The 23,289-nt window shown below is 36.0% G+C and overlaps 1 protein-coding gene across 2 annotated transcripts in view; it reads left to right on the forward strand.

Annotated features, from left to right (window-relative positions):
- The window catches only part of SEPTIN14 (septin 14), a gene marked incomplete at both ends in the record, with an annotated part of 563,121 nt that extends 540,241 nt beyond the window's left edge, over positions 1-22,880 (forward strand). Inside the window, 5 exons of one of the 2 annotated variants that reach the window (XM_081256123.1) lie at positions 5,271-5,367; positions 6,651-6,819; positions 10,114-10,246; positions 16,107-16,275; positions 22,852-22,880. In XM_081256123.1, the coding sequence (XP_081112249.1) occupies positions 5,271-5,367; positions 6,651-6,819; positions 10,114-10,246; positions 16,107-16,275; positions 22,852-22,880 (597 nt within the window). Of the gene's footprint in view, positions 1-5,270; positions 5,368-6,650; positions 6,820-10,113; positions 10,247-16,106; positions 16,287-22,851 lie in introns of those variants that run through there. The other variant, XM_081256122.1, reaches the window with a different exon arrangement.
- Positions 22,881-23,289: the final 409 nt, after the last annotated feature.

Consider the following 23,289-nt stretch of genomic DNA (forward strand, 5'->3'; position numbering starts at 1 on the left):
TCATATCTAAGAATGTTTTGTCAAATCCAAGGTAATAAAGATTTACTTATAAGTTTTCTTCTAAGAGGTTTTAAAATTGTGGTAAAATACACATAACCTGAAATTTACCATCTTAAACCTTTTAAAGCTTACAGCTGAGTGGCATTATACGTTCACAATGTTGTGCTACTATCATTGCCACCATCTATATCCATAGAACTCTTTTCATCTTCAAAAACTGAAGCTCTGTAATAAACAACAATTCCCCATTACTCTTTCCCTCAGCCCTATGAATTTGACTACTCAAGGTACTTCTAGTAGATGGAAATATGTAATATTTGCCCTTTTATACCTGTACAAATATTTATTTGAGTCCCTGCTTTCAATTCCCTTGGGTAATGCCAAGAAGTGGATTGTATGGTAATTCTACGTTTAATTTCTTGAGGAACCACCATACTGTTTTCCATAGTGGCTGCACTATTTTACATTCCCACCAAAAGTGTACAAGGATTCCAATTTATCCACATTCATACCAACACTTGTTACTTTCTGTTTTTTTAAATAATAGTTTATATTAATGGATGTGAGGTGGTATCTCATTGTGGTTTTGATTTGCATTTCCCTGATGATTAGTGATGTTGAGCATCTTTTCATGTGCGTGTTGGCCATCTGCATGTCTTCTTTGAAAAAATGTCTATTGAGGTCTTCTGCCCTTTTTAAAAATTGGGTTGTTTGCTTTTTTTGATGTTGAGTTGTATGAGCTGTTTATATATTTTAGGTATTAACCCCTTATTAGATATATCATTTGCAAATATTTTTTTAATTCAGTAGGTTGTCTTTTCGTTTTGTTGATGGTTTCCTCTGATGTGCAAAAGGTTTTAAATTAAATTAGATCCCATTTGTTTATTTTTTTTGCTTTATTATTATTATTATTATTTTTGCATTACACGGGCCTCTCACTGTTGTGGCCTCTCACGTTGCGGAGCACAGGCTCTGGATATTTTTTTTTGCTTTTGTATCCTCTGCCTGAGGGGAAAGATCCAAAAAAATATTGTGACCACTTATGTCAAAGAGTGTTCTATGTTCTCTTTTAGGAGTTTTATGGTTTCTGGTCTTACATTTAGGTCTTTAATCAATTTTGTGTTTATTTTTGTATATCTTATGAGAAAAGGTTCTAATTTCATTCCTTTACATGTAGCTGTGTAGTTATCATGTAGTTATCCCAGCACCACTTATTGAAGAGACTGTCTTTTCAGCATTGTATATTTTTCTCTCCTTTGTCATAGATAAATTGGCCATATGTGTGTAGTTTTATAACTGGGCTCTCTGTTTTGTTCCGTTGATCAAGATGTCTGTCTTTGTGCTAGTACCATACTATTTTGACACTATAGTTTTATAGATAGTCTGAAGTCAGGGAGTGTGATACCTCCAGTTTTGTTCTTTTTTTTCAAGATCACTTTGGCTATTCAAGGACTTTTGTGGTACCATAGAATTTTATTATTATTTATTCTGGTTCTGTGGAAAATGTCATGTGTATTTTGATAGGGGTTGCATTAAACCTATGGGTTATTTTGGGTAGTATGGACATTTTAATATTATTAATTCTTCCAACCCATGATCGTGGCATATTTTTTTCGCTAATTGGTGTCATCTTCATATTCCTTCACCAACGTCTTATATTTTTCAGAGTATAGGCCTTTCACCTCCTCTTTTAAGCCAATTCTAGGTATTTTATTCATTTTGATGTGATTTTAAACAAGATTGTTTTCTTGCTTTCTCTTTTTTTTTTTTTTTTTTTTTTTTTTCTTTTTGCGGTATGCGGGCCTCTCACTGTTGTGGCCTCTCCCGTTGCGGAGCACAGGCTCCGGATGCGCAGGCCCAGCGGCCATGGCTCACGGGCCCAGCCGCTCCGCGGCATATGGGATCCTCCCAGACCGGGGCACGAACCCGTATCCCCTGCATCGGCAGGCGGACTCTCAACCACTGCGCCACCAGGGAGGCCCATTGCTTTCTCTTTTGATAGTTCATTATTAGTGTAGAGAAAAGCAACAGAAATCTGTATATTAACCTTTTTTTTTTTTTTGCGGTACGCAGGCCTCTTACCGCCGCGGAGCACAGGCTCCAGACGCACAGGCCCAGCGGCCATGGCTCATGGGCCCAGCTGCTCCGCAGCATGTGGGATCCTCCCAGACCGGGGCACGAACCCGCGTCCCCTGCATCGGCAGGCGGACTCCGAACCACTGAGCCACCAGGGAAGCCCTATATTAACCTTTTTATGCAACTTTATTGAATTCATTTATTAGTTCCAGTAGTTTTTTGGTAGAGGCTTAAAAGTTTTCTGTATATAGTATCATGTCATCTGCAAATACTGACAGTTTTACTTCTTCCCTTCCAATTTGGATGCCTTTTATTTATTTTTGTTCTCTGACTGCTGTGGCTAGGACTTCCAATATTATGTTAAATAGAAGTGGTGACAGTGGGCATCCTTGTCTTGTTATTAATTTTAGAGGAAAAGCTTTCAGTTTTCAACATTAAGTATGATTTTACCTGTGGGTTTGTCATAAATGGCATCTATTATGTTGAGATGTGTTCCCTCTACACCAACACCAATGAGAGCTTTCATCATGAATGAATGTTGAATTTTGTCAAATGCGTTTTCTACAGTTATTGAGATGCAGATGAGATTTTATTCTTTGATTTGTTAATATGGTGTGTCACACTGATTGATTTGCAGATATTGAGCCATCCTTGCATCCCTGGAATAAATCAGACTTGATCATGGTTTATGATTCTTCTTATGTATTGTTGAATTTAGTTTCCTAATATTTTGTTGAGGATTTTTGTACCTATGTACATCTAAGATGTTGGCCTGTCATTTTCTTTCTTTCTTTCTTTCTTTTTTTTTTTTTTTTTTTTTTGCTGTGTCTTTGGTTTTAGTATCAGGGTAATGGTAGAGTCATAGAATGAATTTGGGAGTGTTCCCTCTTCTTCAGTTTTTTGGAGTAACTTGAGAAAGATAGGTATTAGCTCTTCTTTATATGTTTAGTAGAATTCCCATATGAGGCTGTCTGGTCCTGGATTTTTGTTTGCTAGGAGTTTTCTGATTACTGATTCAATTTCACTACTAAATATTGGTCTGTTCAGATTATATATTTCTTCCTGGTTCAGTTTTGGGAGATTATATTTTTCTAGGAATTTATCCATTTTTTCTAGGTTGTCCAATTTATTGGCTTATAATTATTCATAGTATTCTCTTATGATATTTTAATTTCTGTAATATTCATTGTAATTTCCCCTCTTTCACTTATTATTTTGTTTATTTGGGTCCTCTCTCTCTCTTTTTTTTAATCAGCCTGGCTAAAGGCTTGTCAATTTTGTTTACCTTTTTAAAAAACAAGCTTTCCATGACCAGGGTCACAAAGATGGTTCAACATAAGCATATCAATCAATGTGATACACCATGTACACCATACAAAACCATATGATCATCTCAATAGATGCAGAAAAAAGCATTTGATAAAATTCAACATCCATTCATGATAAAAACCCTTATGAAAGTGGGTATAGAGGGAACGTATCTCAACATAATAAAAGCTATTTGGGCTTCCCTGGTGGTGCAGTGGTTGAGAGTCTGCTTGCCGATGCAGGGGACACAGGTTTATGACCCAGTCTGGGAAGATCCCACATGCCACGGAGCGGCTGGGCCCGTGAGCCATGGCCCCTGAGCCTGCGCGTCCGGAGCCTGTGCTCCTGCAGCAGGAGAGACCACAACAGTGAGAGGCCTGCATACCACACACAAAAAAGGTATTTATGACAGGCCCACAGCCAATATACTACTCAACAGTGAGAAGCTAAAGCCTTCCTGCTAAAATCTGGAACGAGGCAAGGATGCGCACTCTCACCACTTCTATTCAACATAGTATTGGATGTTCTAGCCACAGCAATCAGACAGAAAAAAGAAATAAAAGGTATTCAAATCAGTAAGGAATAGGTAAAATTGTCATTATATGCAGGTGACATGATACTATATATATAAAACCCTAAAGACTCCACACAAAAACTACTAGAGCTGATAAATGAATTCAGCAAGGTAGAAGGATACAAGATTAACATACAGAAATCAGTTGCCTTTCTTTTTTTTAACCCCAAATAGTTTATTTTATTTTGTTTTATATTTTATTGAAACATAGTTGATCTACAATGTTGTGTTAATTTCTGCTGTACAGCAAAGTGATTCAGTTGTATATATATATAAATATTCTTTTCCATGTTCTTTTCCATTATGGTTTATCACAGGATATTGAATATAGTTCCCTGTGCTATACAGTAAGATCTTGTTGTTTATCCATCCTATATATACTAGTTTGTATCTGTTAATCCCAAACTCCCATTCCTTCTCTCCCCCAATCCCCACCTCCCGGCAACCACAAGTCTGTTCTCTATGTCTGTGAGTCTGTTTCTGTTTCATAGATATGTACATTTGTGTCGTATAACTTTCAGTTATAAAATAAATAAGTCCTGGGGATGTGGTGTACAACATAGTGACTGTAGTTAATAGTACTGTATTGTATATTTGAAAGTTGCTAAGAGAGTAGATTCAAAAAGATCTCATCACAAGAAAAAAAATTGTAACTGTGTGGTGATGGATGTTAACTAGACTTACTGTGGTGGTCATTTTACGATATATACAAATACCAAATCATTATGTTGTACATCAGAAACTAATATAATATGTCAATTATATCCCAATTAAAAATATTTTTAAAAATATCATCTGAGAACAGATAGTTTTACTTATTCCTTTCTGATTTGCATTCCTTTTTTTCTTTTTAAATTTTCTTTTCCATTTTCTATATAGTAGTATTTATTAATATGCTTTATGTTATATTTCAATTAACTAATTATTAGAGTTTTCTTAATTTTGTCTTTTAGCTTTTATACTGGAGTTAAAAGTGATTTGCTTATTGTGTTTCAGGGTAAAGGTAATGTGAGAAAAAATATATGTCTACCAAAAACTGTTTTCTTTGTATTCCCCACGGTTCAATGCCTTGCTTTAGGCTGTACTCAGTAGGTAGTTTTCAATTGTGTGCATGATCTCGCACAAGTGCTTACAGAAATTAATTTGCACATATTTAATGTGAAGTCATAAAATCTGAGGCTGGATAAATCACTTGTTTGAATAAACTTATGATGATATTATTGTCTCTGTTGTTTCCATAACAGAAATAAGATTAACAGAGTAAGTCATATTGGTATAAGGAAACATGATTAAAATTGTACTTACTTTCTAGGGACTCTTACCTTTTGCTGTAGTAGGAAGTATGGATGAAGTGAAAGTTGGAAAAAGAATGGTCAGAGGACGTCAGTACCCTTGGGGAGTTTTACAAGGTAAATGTAACAAAGATGCACAGACTTGCTCTGGAATGATTATGCTTAAATATATATATAATTATAAAAATTATATAAAATATAACTATAAATATATAAAACAAAATATTTTACCTTGAGTCAATATTGGTAACTCTCGCTAAACAGCAAATTAATAGTTACTGATAAGGAGCACAGATTCTGTTTCATTTAAGATAATGCTTATTTTGATTGTAATCTATTCTCACGGGAGTTTTCTGGATGGTGCTTTAGGCAAAAATTCAGAAACTGAGCAGAACCTCCTCATTTCCCCCATCTGCCATATGCAGATTATCTCTCTATGCATAAACCATCACATTAAGAATGTTGGGAAGTTCTTTGAACAAAAGAACTCTGAACAACACAGAAGCATAAATATTGGTACTTGAAACATGTTATATAAGTTAATTGCTACCTAATTTATAAAGCATTTTAAAGTGGTCACTATAAAAAGGGATGGAAAAACGTTTTAAAAATAAAGTAATACAATTCATTTTGGGATAAATTATACCTAGACATTTATATTAGTTATCTAGCATCATGATGAGTTAGGATAGTGTAATAGCAGTCATTTACTGTCTGATTCGTATACTTGTGATACTAATTATTGGAGACTAGTTTCCAAATGTTATTTTCGGTTAATATATTACAAATTTTTAAATTTATGAAATGTACTTAAAAACAACATATTTTAATGAATATTACATTTGGTTACAATATCATACACAATGCACAAAGTATTGTGCTCAGTCTTTGGGATATGACAAACACAGTAGAGAGCCATGTGAATTTATTGAGTGATTTTGAAAATTGACTAATTCATTCTCATAAATATGGTGTATAAATATAGTTTAATAACTAAATCATGCATAGTTGTTAAGACCTTTATGTTAGCAGGATTTACTTTAATAAAATTATTTACTTTAGTGAAATTATATTATATTCTTTTTTAGTGCTCTGTAAAATACCTTGAGCATATTCATTTGAAAAATACTAACATAATTATTAATGAAAGTTTATGCCATCTACTAATATTACATGTTATTTCAGTGTTTCCTATTTATTCTTTGGCTAATAAATTTCAAGCAAATTTCCTGGTCTATAAATAAACTCTACCTATAATTGGTATGTACCATATAACCATAGTTACGTGGTTAAAAGAATTATAGCTATTAATCTGAATGATCTCTTGGCTCATTCAAGAATACTTAGAAAGTGATAGGGATTGATAATAAGCATTGTGGCTTTATTATTTTTCTGCCTAGTGGAAAATGAAAATCACTGTGACTTTGTTAAGCTCCGGGATGTTCTTCTTTATACAAACATGGAAGACTTGAAAGAACAAACCCACACTTGGCACTATGAACGTTATAGGTGCAGCAAACTTCAGAAAATGGGATTTACTGATGTGGGTCCAGACAACCAGCCAGTTAGGTGAGTGGAGATCTTGCTCAAACAAGATGATGGGTGACTTAGAAATCCCCTACAACGATGAGATATGATTATTTTGGAATGAGAATAGCTGTACTTCTCACATCCTAAATTTTGTGGTTTTTCATCATCTTCAGACTTAGATGGAGAGTTAGTAGGAGCAACATAATGCAAGGGCTCGTTTATATGCATCCAATATGTGTATGTGCTGAAATGTGTATCCAAAAGAAAAAGTAGATTTTATATGGAACAGAAGCTCAGGAAAGAGATGTGCAAATATTAGTAAAAATTGGTATAAGATGGCAAAGGATATTGAAAAGGATATTGAGGATTGGATGGAGGAAAGAGGAAAAGCAGCAGTGTAATGTCATGGCGTTGTCGAATCCAAGTTCATGTGCATGACACACAGTGAGGCCAAACAAACCGAAACATTGGAGTTTGGAGCAGAGAAAGGTTTATCGCAAGGACCTTGCAAGGAGAATGGGTTCATCCTCAAAAGACCTGAACTCTCTGATGGGTTTCAGGGAAGAAGTTTTTACAGGCAAAATTTGTGGGGGAGGGCTGTAGGGTGTGTAACCCTCCTCTGATTGGTTGATGGTGAGGTAACAGGGTGATGTTCAGTCATCAGCCTTCTGGTTCCTACCAGTCTGGGTCTACATGCTTGTGCTCAGCGTGAAATTATCATCCTCCACCTGGGTAGGCACATTAGTTCCTGTAGAAGAACTCAAGAGATCTGTATCAGATTGTCATACACACACTCCCGCCCCTGCCCCAGGAGGAACCAGGTCCAGGACCCCATGCTGCACTATTGTTTCTTTCTGCCTTCCCTCACTCTCCTCCCAGTAACTGTTTGAATCTGCTCTTTGGAACTCAGGGAAGGTCTAGGAGGCAGAAAGCCTTTTTCCCACAAACAAGAAATGGGGTACACGGAAAGGCTTTTATGCCTGGGAGGTTCCCACAACATCCCACTCGGTTTCAATCTCCCCTTTTCTTTGATATTCCTCAGTCTTGTGGGGAACAGGTGTTGGACAAGAAAGGGAATAACATTTTGGATGGAGAGCTCAATCATAAACTTGGCAGAGGAACTAGGTTTTCGGCGGACTCAGTTTCAATGGAAGTCAAGTGAAAATAGTTTGAGAGTAGGTGTACTTAGCTATATTGAGGAGGAATAGGATTTGTACTGCAGAAGGATGACAGTGTAGAACAATCCAGTTATATTAGTTACAGTACTTTGAAGGCAACCAGAATTGAACTGGCTATCTTAAATGCATCATATTTTGAAAGACGCCTGGTCTTATTTTAATTATTTTGAGAACCTCATAAATTAGATGTTTCCCCAAATTTTGTTGTCAAAAGATGTGAAGAAGTGTGATATAATAAAAAGTGGTAGGAGAAACAAAACATAATTTAAGTGTTTCAAAATGTGAGTACTTACTATGTATACACTCTCTATACTTATATTCAATATGGCACCTCACTTTTTTACGTCTCGTGATATAGAAATTTTCATTTCTATACATGAGAGAATATTGGTAAATGTCCTTATATGTGACATAACAATATATATATGTATTTTATTGAAGTATAGTTGATTTACAATGTTGTGTTAATTTCTGCTATATAGCAAAGTGATTCAGATATATATATAGATATAGATATATTCTTTTTCATATTCTTTTCCATTATGGTTTATCACAGGTTACTGAATATAGTTCCCTGTACTATACAGTAGGACCCTGTTGTTTATCCATTCTATATATAATAGTTTGCATCTGCTAATCCCAAACTCCCAGTCCATCCCTCCTCTCCCCGCTCCCCCTTGGCAACCACAAGTCTGTTCTCTATGTCTGGGAGTCTGTTTCTATTTCATAAGTTCATTTGTGTCATACTTTAGATTCCACATATAAGTGATACCATATGGTATTTGTCTTTCTCTTTTTGACTTACTTCACTTAGTATGATAATTTCTAGGTCCATCCATGTTGCTGCAAATGGCATTATTTCATTATTTTTTATGGCTGAGTAGTATTCCATTGTATATATGTACTACCTCTTCTTTATCCATTCTTCTGTTGATGAACATTTAGGTTGTTTCCATGTCTTGGCTCTTGTGAATAGTGCTGTTATGAACACAAGGGTGCATGTATCCTTTTTTTTTTTTTTTTTTTTTTTTTCTTTTTGTGGTATGCGGGCCTCTCACTGCTGTGGCCTCTCCCGTTGCGGAGCACAGGCTCCGGACGCGCAGGCCCAGCGGCCACGGCTCACGGGCCCAGCCGCTCCGCGGCATATGGGATCCTCCCAGACCGGGGCACGAACCCGTATCCCCTGCATCGGCAGGCGGACTCTCAACCACTGCGCCACCAGGGAGGCCCGCATGTATCCTTTTGAATTATAGTTTTCTCTGGATATATGCTCAGAAGTGGGATTGCTGGATCATATAGCAACACTATTTTCAGTTTTTTGAGGCACGTCCATACTGTTTTCCATAGTGGCTGTACCAATTTACTTTCCCACCAACAGTGTAGGAGGGTACCCTTTTCCCCATACCCTCCCCAGCCTTTGTTATTTGTAAATTTCTTTTTTTTTCTTTTTTTTTTTCGGTACACGGGCCTCTCACTGTCGTGGCCTCTCCCGTTGCGGAGCACAGGCTCCGGACGCGCAGGCTCAGCAGCCATGGCTCACGGGCCCAGCCGCTCCGTGGCATGTGGGATCCTTCCGGACCAGGGCACGAACCCGTGTCCCCTGCATCGGCAGGCGGACTCTCAACCACTGCGCCACCAGGGAGGCCCTGTAGATTTTTTTAATGATAGGTATTTTGACCGGTGTGAGGTGGTACCTCATTGCAGTTTTGATTTGCATTTCTCTAATAATTAGGGATGCTGAGCATCTTTTCATGTGCCTGTTGGCCATCTGTATATCTTCTTTTGGAGAAATGACTGTTTAGGTCTTCTGCCTGTTTTTCGATTGGGTTGTTTGGTTTTTTTTTTTTTTTCCCCCTTTTTGCAGTACGCGGGCCTCTCACTGCTGTGGCCTCTCCCGTTGTGGAGCGCAGGCTCAGCGGCCATGGCCCACAGGCCCAGCTGCTCTGCGGCATGCGGGATCCTCCCGGCCCGGGGCACGAACCCGTGTCCCCTGCATCGGCAGGCAGACTCTCAACAACCACACCACCAGAGAAGCCCTGTTTGGTTTTTTTGTTGTTGAGTTGTATGAGCTACTTATATTAATAAACAATATATATGTTTACATGTTTATTTATATTAACATTTTACTATAAAAGTAACACAAATTTCTTTTCAGTTTTCAAGAGATCTATGAAGCCAAAAGGCAGGATTTCTTGGATCAATGTCAGAGGGAAGAAGAAGAGTTGAAACAGAAGTTTATGCAGAGAGTAAAGGAGAAAGAAAAAGCATTTAAAGAAGCTGAAAAAAAGGCAAGTCCTGCTAGTTTGATATAATTTGTATTCAAGTTTAAGTGTCCTATTAAGTTGGAGGTTTTCATCTCGAGAGTTTAGATGATTTTGTTGGAGGATACTTGCTATTCTTCAAAAAGTAGCTATTTACCATATAGGTTTTGGATACAGCCTTTAAAAATTTTCCATCTGTAATCTTATTTTTTTCTAGAGCATTTGGAGAATTTACTTTTTTTATTTTTTAAACTGAAGTATAATTTGACTTACAATATTATATCAGTTTCGGGTATACAACAGTGATTGATTTTTTTTAATTAATTTATTTTATTTTATTATTTTTATTTTTGGCTGTGTTGGGTCTTCGTTGCTGCACACGGGCTTTCTCTAGTTGCAGCGAGCAGGGGCTACTCTTTGTTGTGGTGCGTGGGCTTCCCATTGTTGTGGCTTCTCGTTGTGGAGCACGGGCTCTAGGTGTACGGGCTTCAGTAGTTGCGGCACGCAGGCTCAGTAGTTGTGGCACATGGGCTTAGTTGCTCCGCGGCGTGTGGGATCTTCCTGGACCAGGGCTCAAACCCGTGTCTCCTGCATTGGCAGGCAGATTCTTAACCACTGCGCCACCAGGGAAGCCCCTGCATATTTTTATACATTACAAAAAGATCACCATGATGTCCCAGTTACCATCTGTCACCATGCAAGGTTTTACAATATTATTCACTATATTCCTTATGCTGTACATTACATGCCCATTACATTATTTTATAACTGGAAGTTTGTATCCGTTAATCTCCTTCACCTATTTCACTCATCCTCTAATGCCACTCTTCTCTGGCAACCACCTGTTTGTTCTCTGTATCTATGAGTCTGTTTCTGTTTTATTATGTTTGTTCATTTGAATTGTTTTTTAGATTCCGTGTATAAGTGAAATCATATGGCATTTATCTTTCTCTATCTGACTTATTTCACTTAGCATAATACCCTCCAGGTCCATCCATGTTGTCACAAAAGGCAAAATTTCATTCTTTTTTATGGCTAATGTTCCATTGTATATATATATACCACATCTTATTTATCCATTCATCTATTGATGGACACTTATGTTGCTTCCATATCTTGGCTATTGTAAATAATGTTGCAATGAACATAGAGGTGCATATATTTTTTCAACTTGGTGTTTTTGTTTTCTTCAGAAAAATACCCAGAAGTGGAATTACTGGATCGTACTGTTGTTCTATTTTTAATTTTTTGAGGAAGCTTCATCCTATTTTCCATAGTGACCGTATCAATTTACATTCCCACTAATTCTGCACAAGTGTTGCCTTTTCTCCACATCCTTGCCAAAGTGTTATCTTTTTGATAATAGCCATTTTGAAGGGTGTGAAGAGTTATCTAATTGTGAACTTGATTCGCATTTCCCTGATGATCAGTGATGTTGAGCATTTTCTCATGTACCTGTTGGTCATCTCCATATCTTCTTTGGAAAAATGTCTGTGTAGTTCCTCTGCTCATTTTGTAATTGGGTTGTTTGGGTTTTTTTTTATGTTGAGTTGTATGCATTCTTTATATATTTTGATTATTAACCCCTTATTAGATATATTGTTTAAAAATGTCTTCTCCTGTTCAATAGGCTGCCTTTTCATTTTGTTAATAACTTCCTTCACTGTGCAAAAGCTTTTCAGTTTGATGCAGTCCTATTTGTTTATTTTTGCATTTGTTTCCCTTCCCTGAGGAGACATTTCCAAAAAAATTGATAAGACCAATGTCAAAGAGCTTACTGCCTATGTTTTTTCTAGAGTTTTGTGGTTTCAGACCTTACAGTTATATCTTTAATCCAATTTGAGTTTATTTTTGTATATGGCATCAGGAAGTAGTCCAGTTTGATTCCTTTGCATGTAGCTGTCCAGTTTTCCCAACATCATTTATTGAAGAGGCTGTCTTTCCCTCATGTACATTCTTGCCTCCTTTGTTGTAGATTAGTTGACCGTATTAAGTGTGGGTTTATTTCTGGTCTCTCTTTTCTGTTCCACTGGTCTGTGTGTTTTGGTGCCAGTACCATATGTTTTGATTGCTGTAGCTATGTAGTATATAGTTTGAAATCAGGGATGGAGAGACCTCCAGCTTAGTTCTTCTTTCTCAAGATTGTTTTGGCTATTTGTGGTCTTTTGTGTTTCCATACAAACTTTAGAATTATTTGTTCTAGTTCAGTGAAAAATGCCATTGGTACTTTGATAGGGATAACATTGAATCTGTAGATTGCCTTTTATATTGTAGTTATTATACGAATAATTTTTTCAATCCACGATGACAGTATATATTTCCAGTTATTTGTGTCATTTCAATTTCTTTCATCGTTTTCCAAGTACAAGTCTTTTACGTCCTTGGTTAGATTTATTTCTAGGTATTTTATTGTTTTTTTGCAATTGTAATGGGTTTGTTTTCTTAATTCCTCTTTCTGATAGTTCCTTGTTAGTGTATAGAATTGCAGCACATTGCTGTATATTAATTTTGTATTCTGCAACTTGACTGAATTCGTTTACTAGTTCTAACAGTTTTTTGGTGACATCTTTAGGATTTTCTATATAGTGTCATGTCCTCTGCAAACAGTGACAGTTTTACTTCTTCCTTGCTAATTTAGATGGCTTTTATTTCTTTTTCTTGTCTGATTGTTCTGGCTAGGACTTCCAATACTATGTTGAATAGATGTGGTGGGAGTGGACATCCTTGCTTTGTTCTTGATCTTAGAGGAAATACTTTCAGCTCTTCACAACTGAGTACCATGTTGGTTGTAGGTTTGTCATATATGGCCTTTATTATGTTGAGGTTATTATGTTCCATCTATACCCACTTTGTTGAGAGTTGTTATCATAAATTGATGTGGAATTTTGTCAAAAGCTTTTCCTGCATCTATTGATATGATCATATGATTTTATTCTTCAATTTTGTTAATATAGTATATATCACATTGTTTGATCTGTGAGTATTGAATCATCCTTGCATCCCTGGGATAAATCCTGCTTGATCATGGTATATGATCCTTTTGATGTATTGTTGAATTTGATTTACCAATATGTTGTTGAGGATTTTTGTATCTATGTTCATCAGTGATATTGGCCTGTAATATTTTTTGTGTGTGGTTTCTTTGTCTGGTTTTGGTATCAGTGTAATGCTGGCCTTGTAGAATGAGTTCAGAAGTATTCCTTCCTGTTCAGCTTTTTGGAATAGTTTGAGAAGGATAGGCATTATCTCTTCTTTAAATGTTTAGTAGAATTCACCTGTCAAATTATCTGGTCCTGGACTTTTGTTTGTTGGGAGTTTTAAAATTACTGATTCAATTTTACTACTGGTAATTTGTTCATATTTTTAATTTCTTCCTGATTCAGTCTTGGGAAATTGTACATTTCTAGAAATTTATTCATTTCTTCTAGGTTGCCCATTTTATTGGCATATATTTTTTCATATTAATCTCTTATGATCCTTTGTATTTCTGTGGTATCATTTGTAACTTCTCTTTTTTCATTTCTGATTTTACTTGGGCCCTCTCTTTTTTTCTTATGAGTCTAGCTAAAGGTTTATATATTTTGTTTATCTTTTGAAACAACCAGCTCTTAGTTTCATTGATCTTTTCTATTTTTTAAGCCTCTATTTCATTTATTTCTGCTTCAACCTTTATGATTTATTTCCTTCTGCTAACTTTGGGTTTTGTAAGTTCTTCTTTTCTAATTTGTTTATGTGTAATGTTAAGTTGTTTATACTAGGTATTTTTCTTGTTTCCTGAGGTATGCTTGTATTGCTATAAACTTCCCTCACAGCACTGCTTTTGCTGTATCCCACAGATTTTGGAAAAATGTGTTTCTGTTTTCATTTATCTCCAGGTATTTTTTAATTTCCTCTTTGTTTCTTCCATGACCCATTGGTTGTTTAGCAGCATATTGTTTGGCCTCCACATGTTTGTGTTTTTTACAGTATTTTTCTTATAGTTGATTTCTAGCTCATAGTGCTGTGGTTAGAAAAGAGGCTTGATATGATTTCACTCTTCTAAATTTATTGAGACTTCTTTTGTGGTCTGCATGTGTCTATTCTAGAGAAAGTTCCATGTGTCCTTGAAAAGAATGCATATTTCTGCTGCTCTTGGACAGAGTATTCTATATATATGTAAGTGTGTGTGTGTGTGTGTGTGTGTGTGTGTGTGTGTGTGTGTCATTTGAGACCAATGTTTCCTTATTGGTTTTCTGTCTGGATAATCTGTCCATTGATGTGAGTGCATTGTTAAAGTCCCTTAATATGATTATGCTACTGTCAATTTCTTCCTTTAAGTTTGTTAATAGTTGCTTTATGAATTTGGGTGTTCCTATGTTGGGTGCATCTATATTTACAATTTATATCTTCTTGATGAACTGATCCCTTTATCATTATGTAATGTCCTTCTTTGTCTTTTGTTACAGTCTTTGCTTTAAAGCCTATTTTGGCTGATATAAGTATTGCTACACCAGCTGTCTTTTCATTTCCATTTGCATAGAATACTTTTTCTGTCCCCTCATTTAGATTTATAATCCATTTGAGCTTAATTTTTGTGAAGGTTTGTGTCTAGATTCTTTGAGGTTTTTTTTTTTTTCAGGTGAATGTTCAGTTGTTTCAGCACAAGTTGTTGAAGAGACTATCTTTCCTCCTTGTACTACCTATGCTCCTTTGTCAAAGATCAATTTACTAAATATATTTGCATCTATTTCTAGGCTCTCTATTTTGTTGCATTGATCTATTTTTCTATTTTTTTCACGAATATCACACTATCGTGATTACTGTAGTTTTAGTCAGATTACTATAGTCAGTAAATCAGGTAGCATCAGTTCTTCAAGTTTATTCTTCTCCTTCAATATTGTGTTGGTTATTCTGGGTCTTTTATTTCGCCATAAAACCTTTAGAATCAGTTTGTCAATATCTATAAAATAATTTGCTGGGATTTTGATTAGGATTGCAATGAATCTGTAGGTCAAGTTGGGAAGAACTGACAACTTGACGATATTGAGTCTTCCTATCCACAAACATGAAATAGTTATTTATTTTGTTCTTCTCTAATTTTTTTCATCAAGGTTTTGTTGTTTTCTTCATATGGATCTTGTACGTATTTATTAGATCTATACCTATGTATTTCATTGGGGGGGGTTAATGCAATTGTTATTGCATTTTTTACTTCAAATTCCACTTGTTCACTGCTGGTATGTAGGAAAGCAATTAACTTTTATATAATAACCTTATATCTTGCAACCTTGCTATAATCGCTAATTAGTTCCAGGAGTTTTTTTGTCAGTTTTTTGGATTTGCTACATAGATGATTATGTTATCTGCAAACAATGACAGTTTTATGTCTTTCTTCCCAATCTGTATACATTTTATTTTTCTTCTCTTACTTTATTGCATTAGCAAGTACTTCCAGTACAATGTTGAAAAGGAGTAGTGAGGGGGGACATCCTTACCTTGAACCTGATTTGCAGGAAAAGTTCGAGTTTCTCACCAGAGTAGTTAACATTTGAAATGTTTATGTATTAAGATAAAGTTTAGCTTTCTCTGATTTCTACCTTCAACCTCCCATCTTTAAGTAAAAAGTTTTCTCAATGATTTTGTCATCATTTATAAATACCACACTCCCACATCCCCAGCCTTTACAATCATTCTTCTTGCCATTGTATCTAGATGCTCATTTGCTTCTCAGGTCTGAAAATGTAATTACGAGCAATATGACTCCAGCAGAGATAATTTTTTAAACTGTTATTAAGATCAAGTGCTACTCTGATGATTAGTGTATGTTTGTAACCAGAAAAAAAGAAACGTTCTTGGGGATGTGCCACCATAGCGTGCTTTGTGTCACAACTGCAGATTTGTTTCACAGCTACAGGACAAGTTTGAGCATCTTAAGAGGGTCCAACAAGAGGAGACAATGAAACTTGAGAAGGAGAGAAGACAATTGGAAGAAGAAATAATAGATTTTTATAAAATGAAGGCTGCCTCTGGAACAGTGCAGACTCAGGGGTGTACCAATATAAGGAAGGACAAAGATAGTAAGAAATAATCCTCTCTTACCATTCTGTGTGTCATAGAGCCCTATCACTCTCAATCCCATCTTCCGGTGAGATTTTTCTCATAGCACTAATTCTGATTAAAATTATACTAAGTTTTAAAATCTGTTTGCTTATTGTATACTTTCTCCAACTAGAATGTGAACTCCTTGGGAGTAGGTACCTTGACCATCTTGTTAAATGTTCTGTCCTCAGTGTTTAGAACAAGAGTAGCACAGAATTAGCACTCAATAAATATTTGCTAAAATGAAAGAAAATCAAAGCATTATATAGCACAGTGTAAAAAGTAATTAGCTGTTGAAATTCTTTTACCCTAGCCCTACCTGTGGCTCCAAGGGATCAAGTGTATATATACTATTTCATATCTAAATAGAAGTAGGGGATTTGTTGGCATAAAATATTATGTTATAAAAGGCTAATTCTTATGCTGATATTTCTTAACAAATTCTACTGATAATAATTTCTTGATAGTTTTTATTAAATAAAATATTGTTTCTGATTGGAACTCTTAGGCTTTTATGTTATACCTTGTAAAACTAATATTGGAATAAATCTTGAAAAGTTAGGGAGAGCCAGAAAACAGTGGGAAACCATGAGTAACATTTGGATGATAATATTACACCTTACATATTTGGGGTATATGTTAAAACTAAAGTTATCAAATAAAGTGGACTTTTTTTTTGCCATTTCAAAATTTTCCTTCTGACTATATATCCTGATTTTCCGCATTTACAATGTCAGTTCACCTATGTGTGTGGCTGACTCACCGTGACTCATTCTACGAAAGTACTACCGTTGAGAGTCTGTATGTATTTACTCCAGCTACATCTGGCATAGTTCATGGAATTTTTCTCATGTCCCTAAAAGAATAAATTTTTCTTCTGTTGTAACTTTATTACTGCATTCATTTCAAAGGCAGCATATTTTTTTCAGGGTATCAGGGTATTGTGATTTTGCCTCAAAATATTTGAGAAAATATAATCTGATTTATAATACCTTTACTTCTTGAAAGTTTTTTTTTTGGAAAAATACAGGGAAAGAGAGGTATATCCACAATGATTTTTATATATGTTATTAAGTCACCTTATGATTTTATCATTTGGGGGAAGAATGAAGTCTACTATGTGAACTTTTAATGGAAACTCTACAAGGACCAGGATCTTTGTTTTGTTCACTTATGAATTCATCCCTAGGCCTAGAACAGTGCCTGGCACATGGTGGTAATTGTTCATTGAATAAAAGAAAACAATAATAGTACATTAGCTATATTATATGCATGGATAACTTAATTTAGATCATTGACTTTTAGAAGATAAACAATTAGTATAACTTATTATTGCTTTTCCACATGCTGGTGAATTATACAGCTAAGGGATTTTCATCTTCTCATTCTCTCAACATAATCCAGTGTTATTAAAATTTGAGTCACCAATGTTGTTACACATATAAAAAACAATAACGTTAGCCTTGTAAAAGTGCATTGGTTGCATTTGAGAATGGACCCTTTAGGTAATAATGTGATAGTCCATAGTTTCTTTTAGAAAAAGGAAAGATTCACCCTAAATAAACTATATGGTTTTTCTTTCCACTTCTTTTCCAAAGGTATAAAACAAGTTATGATTTAGTAGTTTATAAAGCATACATTTGCTCATTAAATAATGGTTTTATAAAATAGTATTTGTTTCCTATATAGCTTTTAACTATATGAATAAAATTATTTTTCTCTTTCAGATCCACTTTCCTGTTAAACAGAGGTTCCAGATTTATGTAGCACAGAAAGTTTTAATAAGTCAGCATTACTAAAAACTTATAAGTATACTTTACTTTTCCTTAGAGTTTTTATTTGCTAGATTATTTTTTTGATATTAATGTGAATTGTATTTTTAAAATTTCAGTTTCTACTTGATCATGGCTAGTAATGCACATTCCAATGATTTTTGTACATTTATCTTGTATTCTGTAACCCTTCTAACACTTGTTAAATTCACTAATAAGTTGTAATAGCTTTTGGTAGATTTATTTGGATTTCCTAGCTACATGATTATTTGGTATCTGAGTGAAAGCCATTTAATTTTCCAAATTTTATGTCTTTTATTTTCTTGCCTTACTTAATTGACTATGACTTTTAGTACAATGTTGAGTAGAAGTGGTGACAGGGGGCTTCATTATCTCATTCTCAATGTTAGAAATAGATACAGTTCAATCTATCTTTTGTTTCCAGTTTTATTGAGATAGACATAGAACATTGCATAAGTTTAAGATGTACAATGTGTTGATTTGATACATTTATATATTGCAAAATTATTACCAACATAGCATTAGCTAACACACCTTCTTACTGTCAGGTACTTACCATTTCTTTGTGGTGAGAATATTTAAGACCTATTTTCTTAGCAACATTCAAGTATATAATATGGTATTATCAACTATAATCACCATGCTGTACATTAGATTACTGTACAAAACTTGTTAACTTTATAGCTAACAGTTTGTACCCTTTGACTGATAATTCCCCATTTTCCCCAACCCTGGCTTCTGGTAACCACCATTCTCTGTTTCTTGAATTTGGCGTTTTTAGATTCCACATATAAGTGATATCATAAAGTATTTACCTTCCTCTGTCTGACTTATTTCACTTAGCATAATGTCCTCAAGTTTCATCCAAATTGTTGCAAATGGCAGGATTTCCTTCTTTCTTGTGGTTGAATAGTATTCCACACTTCTTTATTCATTCATCAGTTGACATACCCTGAAGTTGTATTTATATCTTGCCTATCGTGAATAATGCTGCAACTAACATAGGAATATATACCCAGAAGTATGGTTGCTGGGTCACATGGTCGTTCTAATTTTAATTTTTTGAGAAACATCCATAGTTTTTTTTCCATAGTGGCTATACAAACTTCCATTCCCAGCAACAATACACAAGGGTTCCATCTTCACTGACACTTGTTATCTCTTCTCTTTGGGATGATAGACATTTTCACAGGCATGAAGTGATATCTAAATGTAATTTTGATTTGCATTTCCCTTATGATTAGTGATATTGAGCACTTTTTCATGTGCTTGTTGGCCATTTGTATGTTTTCTTTGGAAAACTGTCAATTCAGTTTCTCTGTCCATTTCTTAATAGGATTGGTTTTTTTTTCTTTTGTTTTTAATATGGAGTTGTATGAGTTCTTTATGTATTTTGGATATTAGCCCTTTATCAGATACATAATTTGCAAATATTTTCATCCATTCAGTAGGATGTCTTTCATTTTGTTGATGGTTTCCTTTGCTGTGCAGAAGCCTTTTAGTTTGATGTTGGCCCACTTGTTTATTTTTGCTTTTGTTACCTTTCTTTTGGTGTCATATCCAAAAAATCACCACCATGACCGATATCAAAGAGCTTATTGCCTTTGTTTCCTCCTAGGAGTTCTTTGGTTTCAGGTCTTACATTCAAGTCTTTATCCATTTTGAGTGGGATTGGTGTACTGTGTAAGGTAGGTGTCCATGTTCATTCTTTTGCATATGGCTGTCCAATTTTTTAAATTAATTAATTAATTAATTAATATATTTTGGGCTGCGTTGGGTCTTTGTTGCTGTGCATGGTCTTCCTCTAGTTGCGGCTAGCGGGGGCTGCTCTTTGTTGCGGTGTGTGGGCTTCTCATTGAGGTGGCTTCTCTTTGTTGTGGAGCACAGGCTCTAGGCATGTGCTTCAGTTGTTGTGGCACATGGGCTCAGTAGTTGTGGCTTGCAGGCTCTAGAGCGCAGACTCAGTAGTTGTGGTTCATGGGCTTAGTTGCTCCGCGGCATGTGGGATCTTCCCCGACCAGGACTCAAACCCGTGTCCCCTGCATTGGCAGGTGGATTCTTAACCACTGTGCCACCAGGGAAATCCCAAAAGAAAAAAAAGTGAGTTTTTAAAATGTAAATTGCCTTCATTTAATTCCATTTTACATATAGCCATAAATAACAATTTCCTTTTTCCCAGTTAGAAGACACATATCACACACCTATTCAATGCGACTCAGATCCCTGTGATCAAGATCCTATGGTGACAGAGAGAAAAAAACCCAAACAAACAAAAAAATAAAAGTAAAAAAGAAAAAGTAAAAAAAACCCTATGGCGCGTCATGCGTCATTTCATTTTTTTCCTTTTGATTAATTTATTACAGTATAATGACATAAAATAAACTGAAAGTATTTAAAATGTACAGGCAATAGAGGAAGCAGAGGATTTTCTTAGGGTGATGTCAGCAAGATGATAGTAAAAGAATTTCTACAACCTGTTCCCACCGAGAAACATCAAATTGATAATGATATAATTATGATAATGATATCCATCATTATAACTATAAGCTGTTATATATATATTTATTTATGTAATTTTAGTACATGACAGAAAATGGCCATACCAATATGGAGGCCCAGATTTATTTGTCACGAGATGCTTTTAAATTGGGAATTCCGGGTACCATGTCTACATTCTTTAGAGGCAAGATAATATCTGTGGCTGATGTGAGTTGTATTTACTCCTAGCCTAATCAATGAGGCTGGGAATGGGAAAGGTATGGTAGCAACAGCCTAAGAGACCATGGTCCAATCTCTGTGTCTGTGTGTGTATGTGTGTGTTTGGGTGCTTGTGAACCTTGGGAAGTGAGAACATTCCTAAAGGCAGGGTATGTGGCCTCATAATTCCAAGGTGACTTTTACATTACAGAGACCAGAAATAAACCAACAGATGGTACTAAGGAGGCAATCAATTTAGAGGATGTCTTTGCAACAAAATTAATAATGTGGAAGAGGAACATGGAGTGGATGAGGGACCTTCTCTAGCTTAGCTTCAGCAGCAGCAGGGAAACCACCTGGTTCCTCACATTTTTCTGACACTGTTTCTATTGTGCTCCTTCTTGCTCATACCTCTCTGACATACCTGGTTCCTTTGGAGCCTTGATTTTTCTGAAACAAGTACGTTTCTTGGAGCTATTGCACTGGCCATTCCTGCACTTAGGCACACACTTCAGATAACTTCCTGGATCCAACCCTGTCTTCCTTGCAATCTGTGCTCAAATGTCACCTTGTTTGCTGGTGTTACCTAAACACTCAGTAAAAAAAAATCACACTCCCTGTCTACTGTCTCCTTTATGACTGATTATTTTCCATCACAGCGCCGCTCACCATCTGACATGTTACATGATTTTTTATTTCCTTATATTCTTTCTCTATCATTGGATTGTAGAGAGTTTTGTTTTTCAGTGCCCTATATTCATGGCCTAGATAGTTATTGGAAAATTGAGTTATCACTCAATTAATATTCCTCAAATGCATGAAAGAATTTCACATAAAAATTGTAAGACACGGGCTTCCCTGGTGGCACAGTGGTTGAGAGTCTGCCTGCCGATGCAGGGGACACGGGTTCGTGCCCCGGTCTGGGAAGATCCCACATGCCACAGAGCGGCTAGGCCCGTGAGCCATGGCCACTGAGCCTGCGCGTCTGGAGCCTGTGCTCCGCAGCGGGAGAGGCCACAACAGTGAGAGGCCCGCGTACCACAAAAAAAAAAAAAAAAAAATTGCAAGACACATAACATCTTGGGAAAAAGCTGAAAGTAGGACAAAAATTCATAAACAGAGATGGTACAAGGAATCCTAGAGAGGGGACAAGATCCATAGACAATTTGTTGAAATTAATCAATTTCTTGACTGCAAAATGTAAATGTAGGTGAAAATTAAACATGTTACTGATGTTTTTCTCACTTCTTGTAGTCACTTACACTACATGGAACCAGGGAACCTTACAGGAATTATAGAATTTCTTCTATGATTTTTAGAGTAACCAGAATTCCAGGCCCTCACATTTTGGCTTTTCCTCTCCATGTACATGATCACTGTGTCTGAAAATCTGCTCATCATCCTGGCCATCAGCTCAGACTCCCACCTCCACACACCCAACCAACCTGTCCTTCTCCAACGTGTCCTTTGCAGATTTCTGTTTCACCTCCACCAGGATCCCAAAGATGATGCAGAACATCCAGACATACAGCAAAGTTATAACCCTTGAAATCTGCAGCAGGAAGATATATTGTTTCCTACTGTTTGCAGGATTGGACAACTTTCTCCTGGTTGTGGTGGCCTATGAGCACTTTGTAACCATCTCTCACCTGCTATGCTACACCATCACCATGAACCCCCAGCTCTGGGGACTGATGGTTCTTGTGTCCTGGGTCATGAGTGTCATGAATTCCTTGCTACAGAGCTTGGTAATGTTGGGGCTGTTCTTCTATGCAGACTTGGATATCCCCACTTTTTCTGTGAGCTCAGTCAAGTGGTCCAACTTGCATGTTCTGTCAACTTTCTTAATAACATGATGATACATTTTGCAGCTGCACTGCTGGGCGGTGTTCCCATGGCCTATGTTCTTTATTTATATTCTAAAAGAGTTTCCTCCATACACGGAATCTCATAATTTCAGGGAAAGCATAAAGCCTTGTCCATCTGTCCATCTTACCTCTCAGTTGTCTCCTTATTTTACTGTATGTGTCTATGAATGTACTTAAGCTCTGCTTCTCCACACAGTTCACATTCAAGTGCAACAGCCTTGGTGATGTAAACTGTGGTCATGTCCATGCCGAAACCCTTCATCTACAGTTTGAAGAACAAAGACATATAAAAACAGCTTTGAAAAGACTCTTTGGGAAGGAAACTATAAAAGACCAATTGTCCTAGGGCTGAAGAAGTACACATGATTGCAAGGATCAAAGCCTGTGAACCAGAATTTCCAATTATTTTATCAGAGTGTGGAAGTAGGACTTGCTACTTTTTTATTGCTAGAGTTTCTATTTCTTTGATTTCAACTTCTCTCTACAATTTATACAGCTCACTTTATTAAGCTTTCTGCCCTGACAATGAACAGGGTTATTTCCCCTGTCATTCTCATATTCTCTCAAATTTATTCCCAACCTTGGACTTAAAATATTTGGCAATTCTCATTTATCTCATGGGACTACTTGGATT

The sequence above is a fragment of the Mesoplodon bidens genome (assembly GCF_964165515.1).
Source record: "Mesoplodon bidens genome assembly, chromosome: 15".
NCBI lineage: Eukaryota > Metazoa > Chordata > Mammalia > Artiodactyla > Ziphiidae > Mesoplodon > Mesoplodon bidens.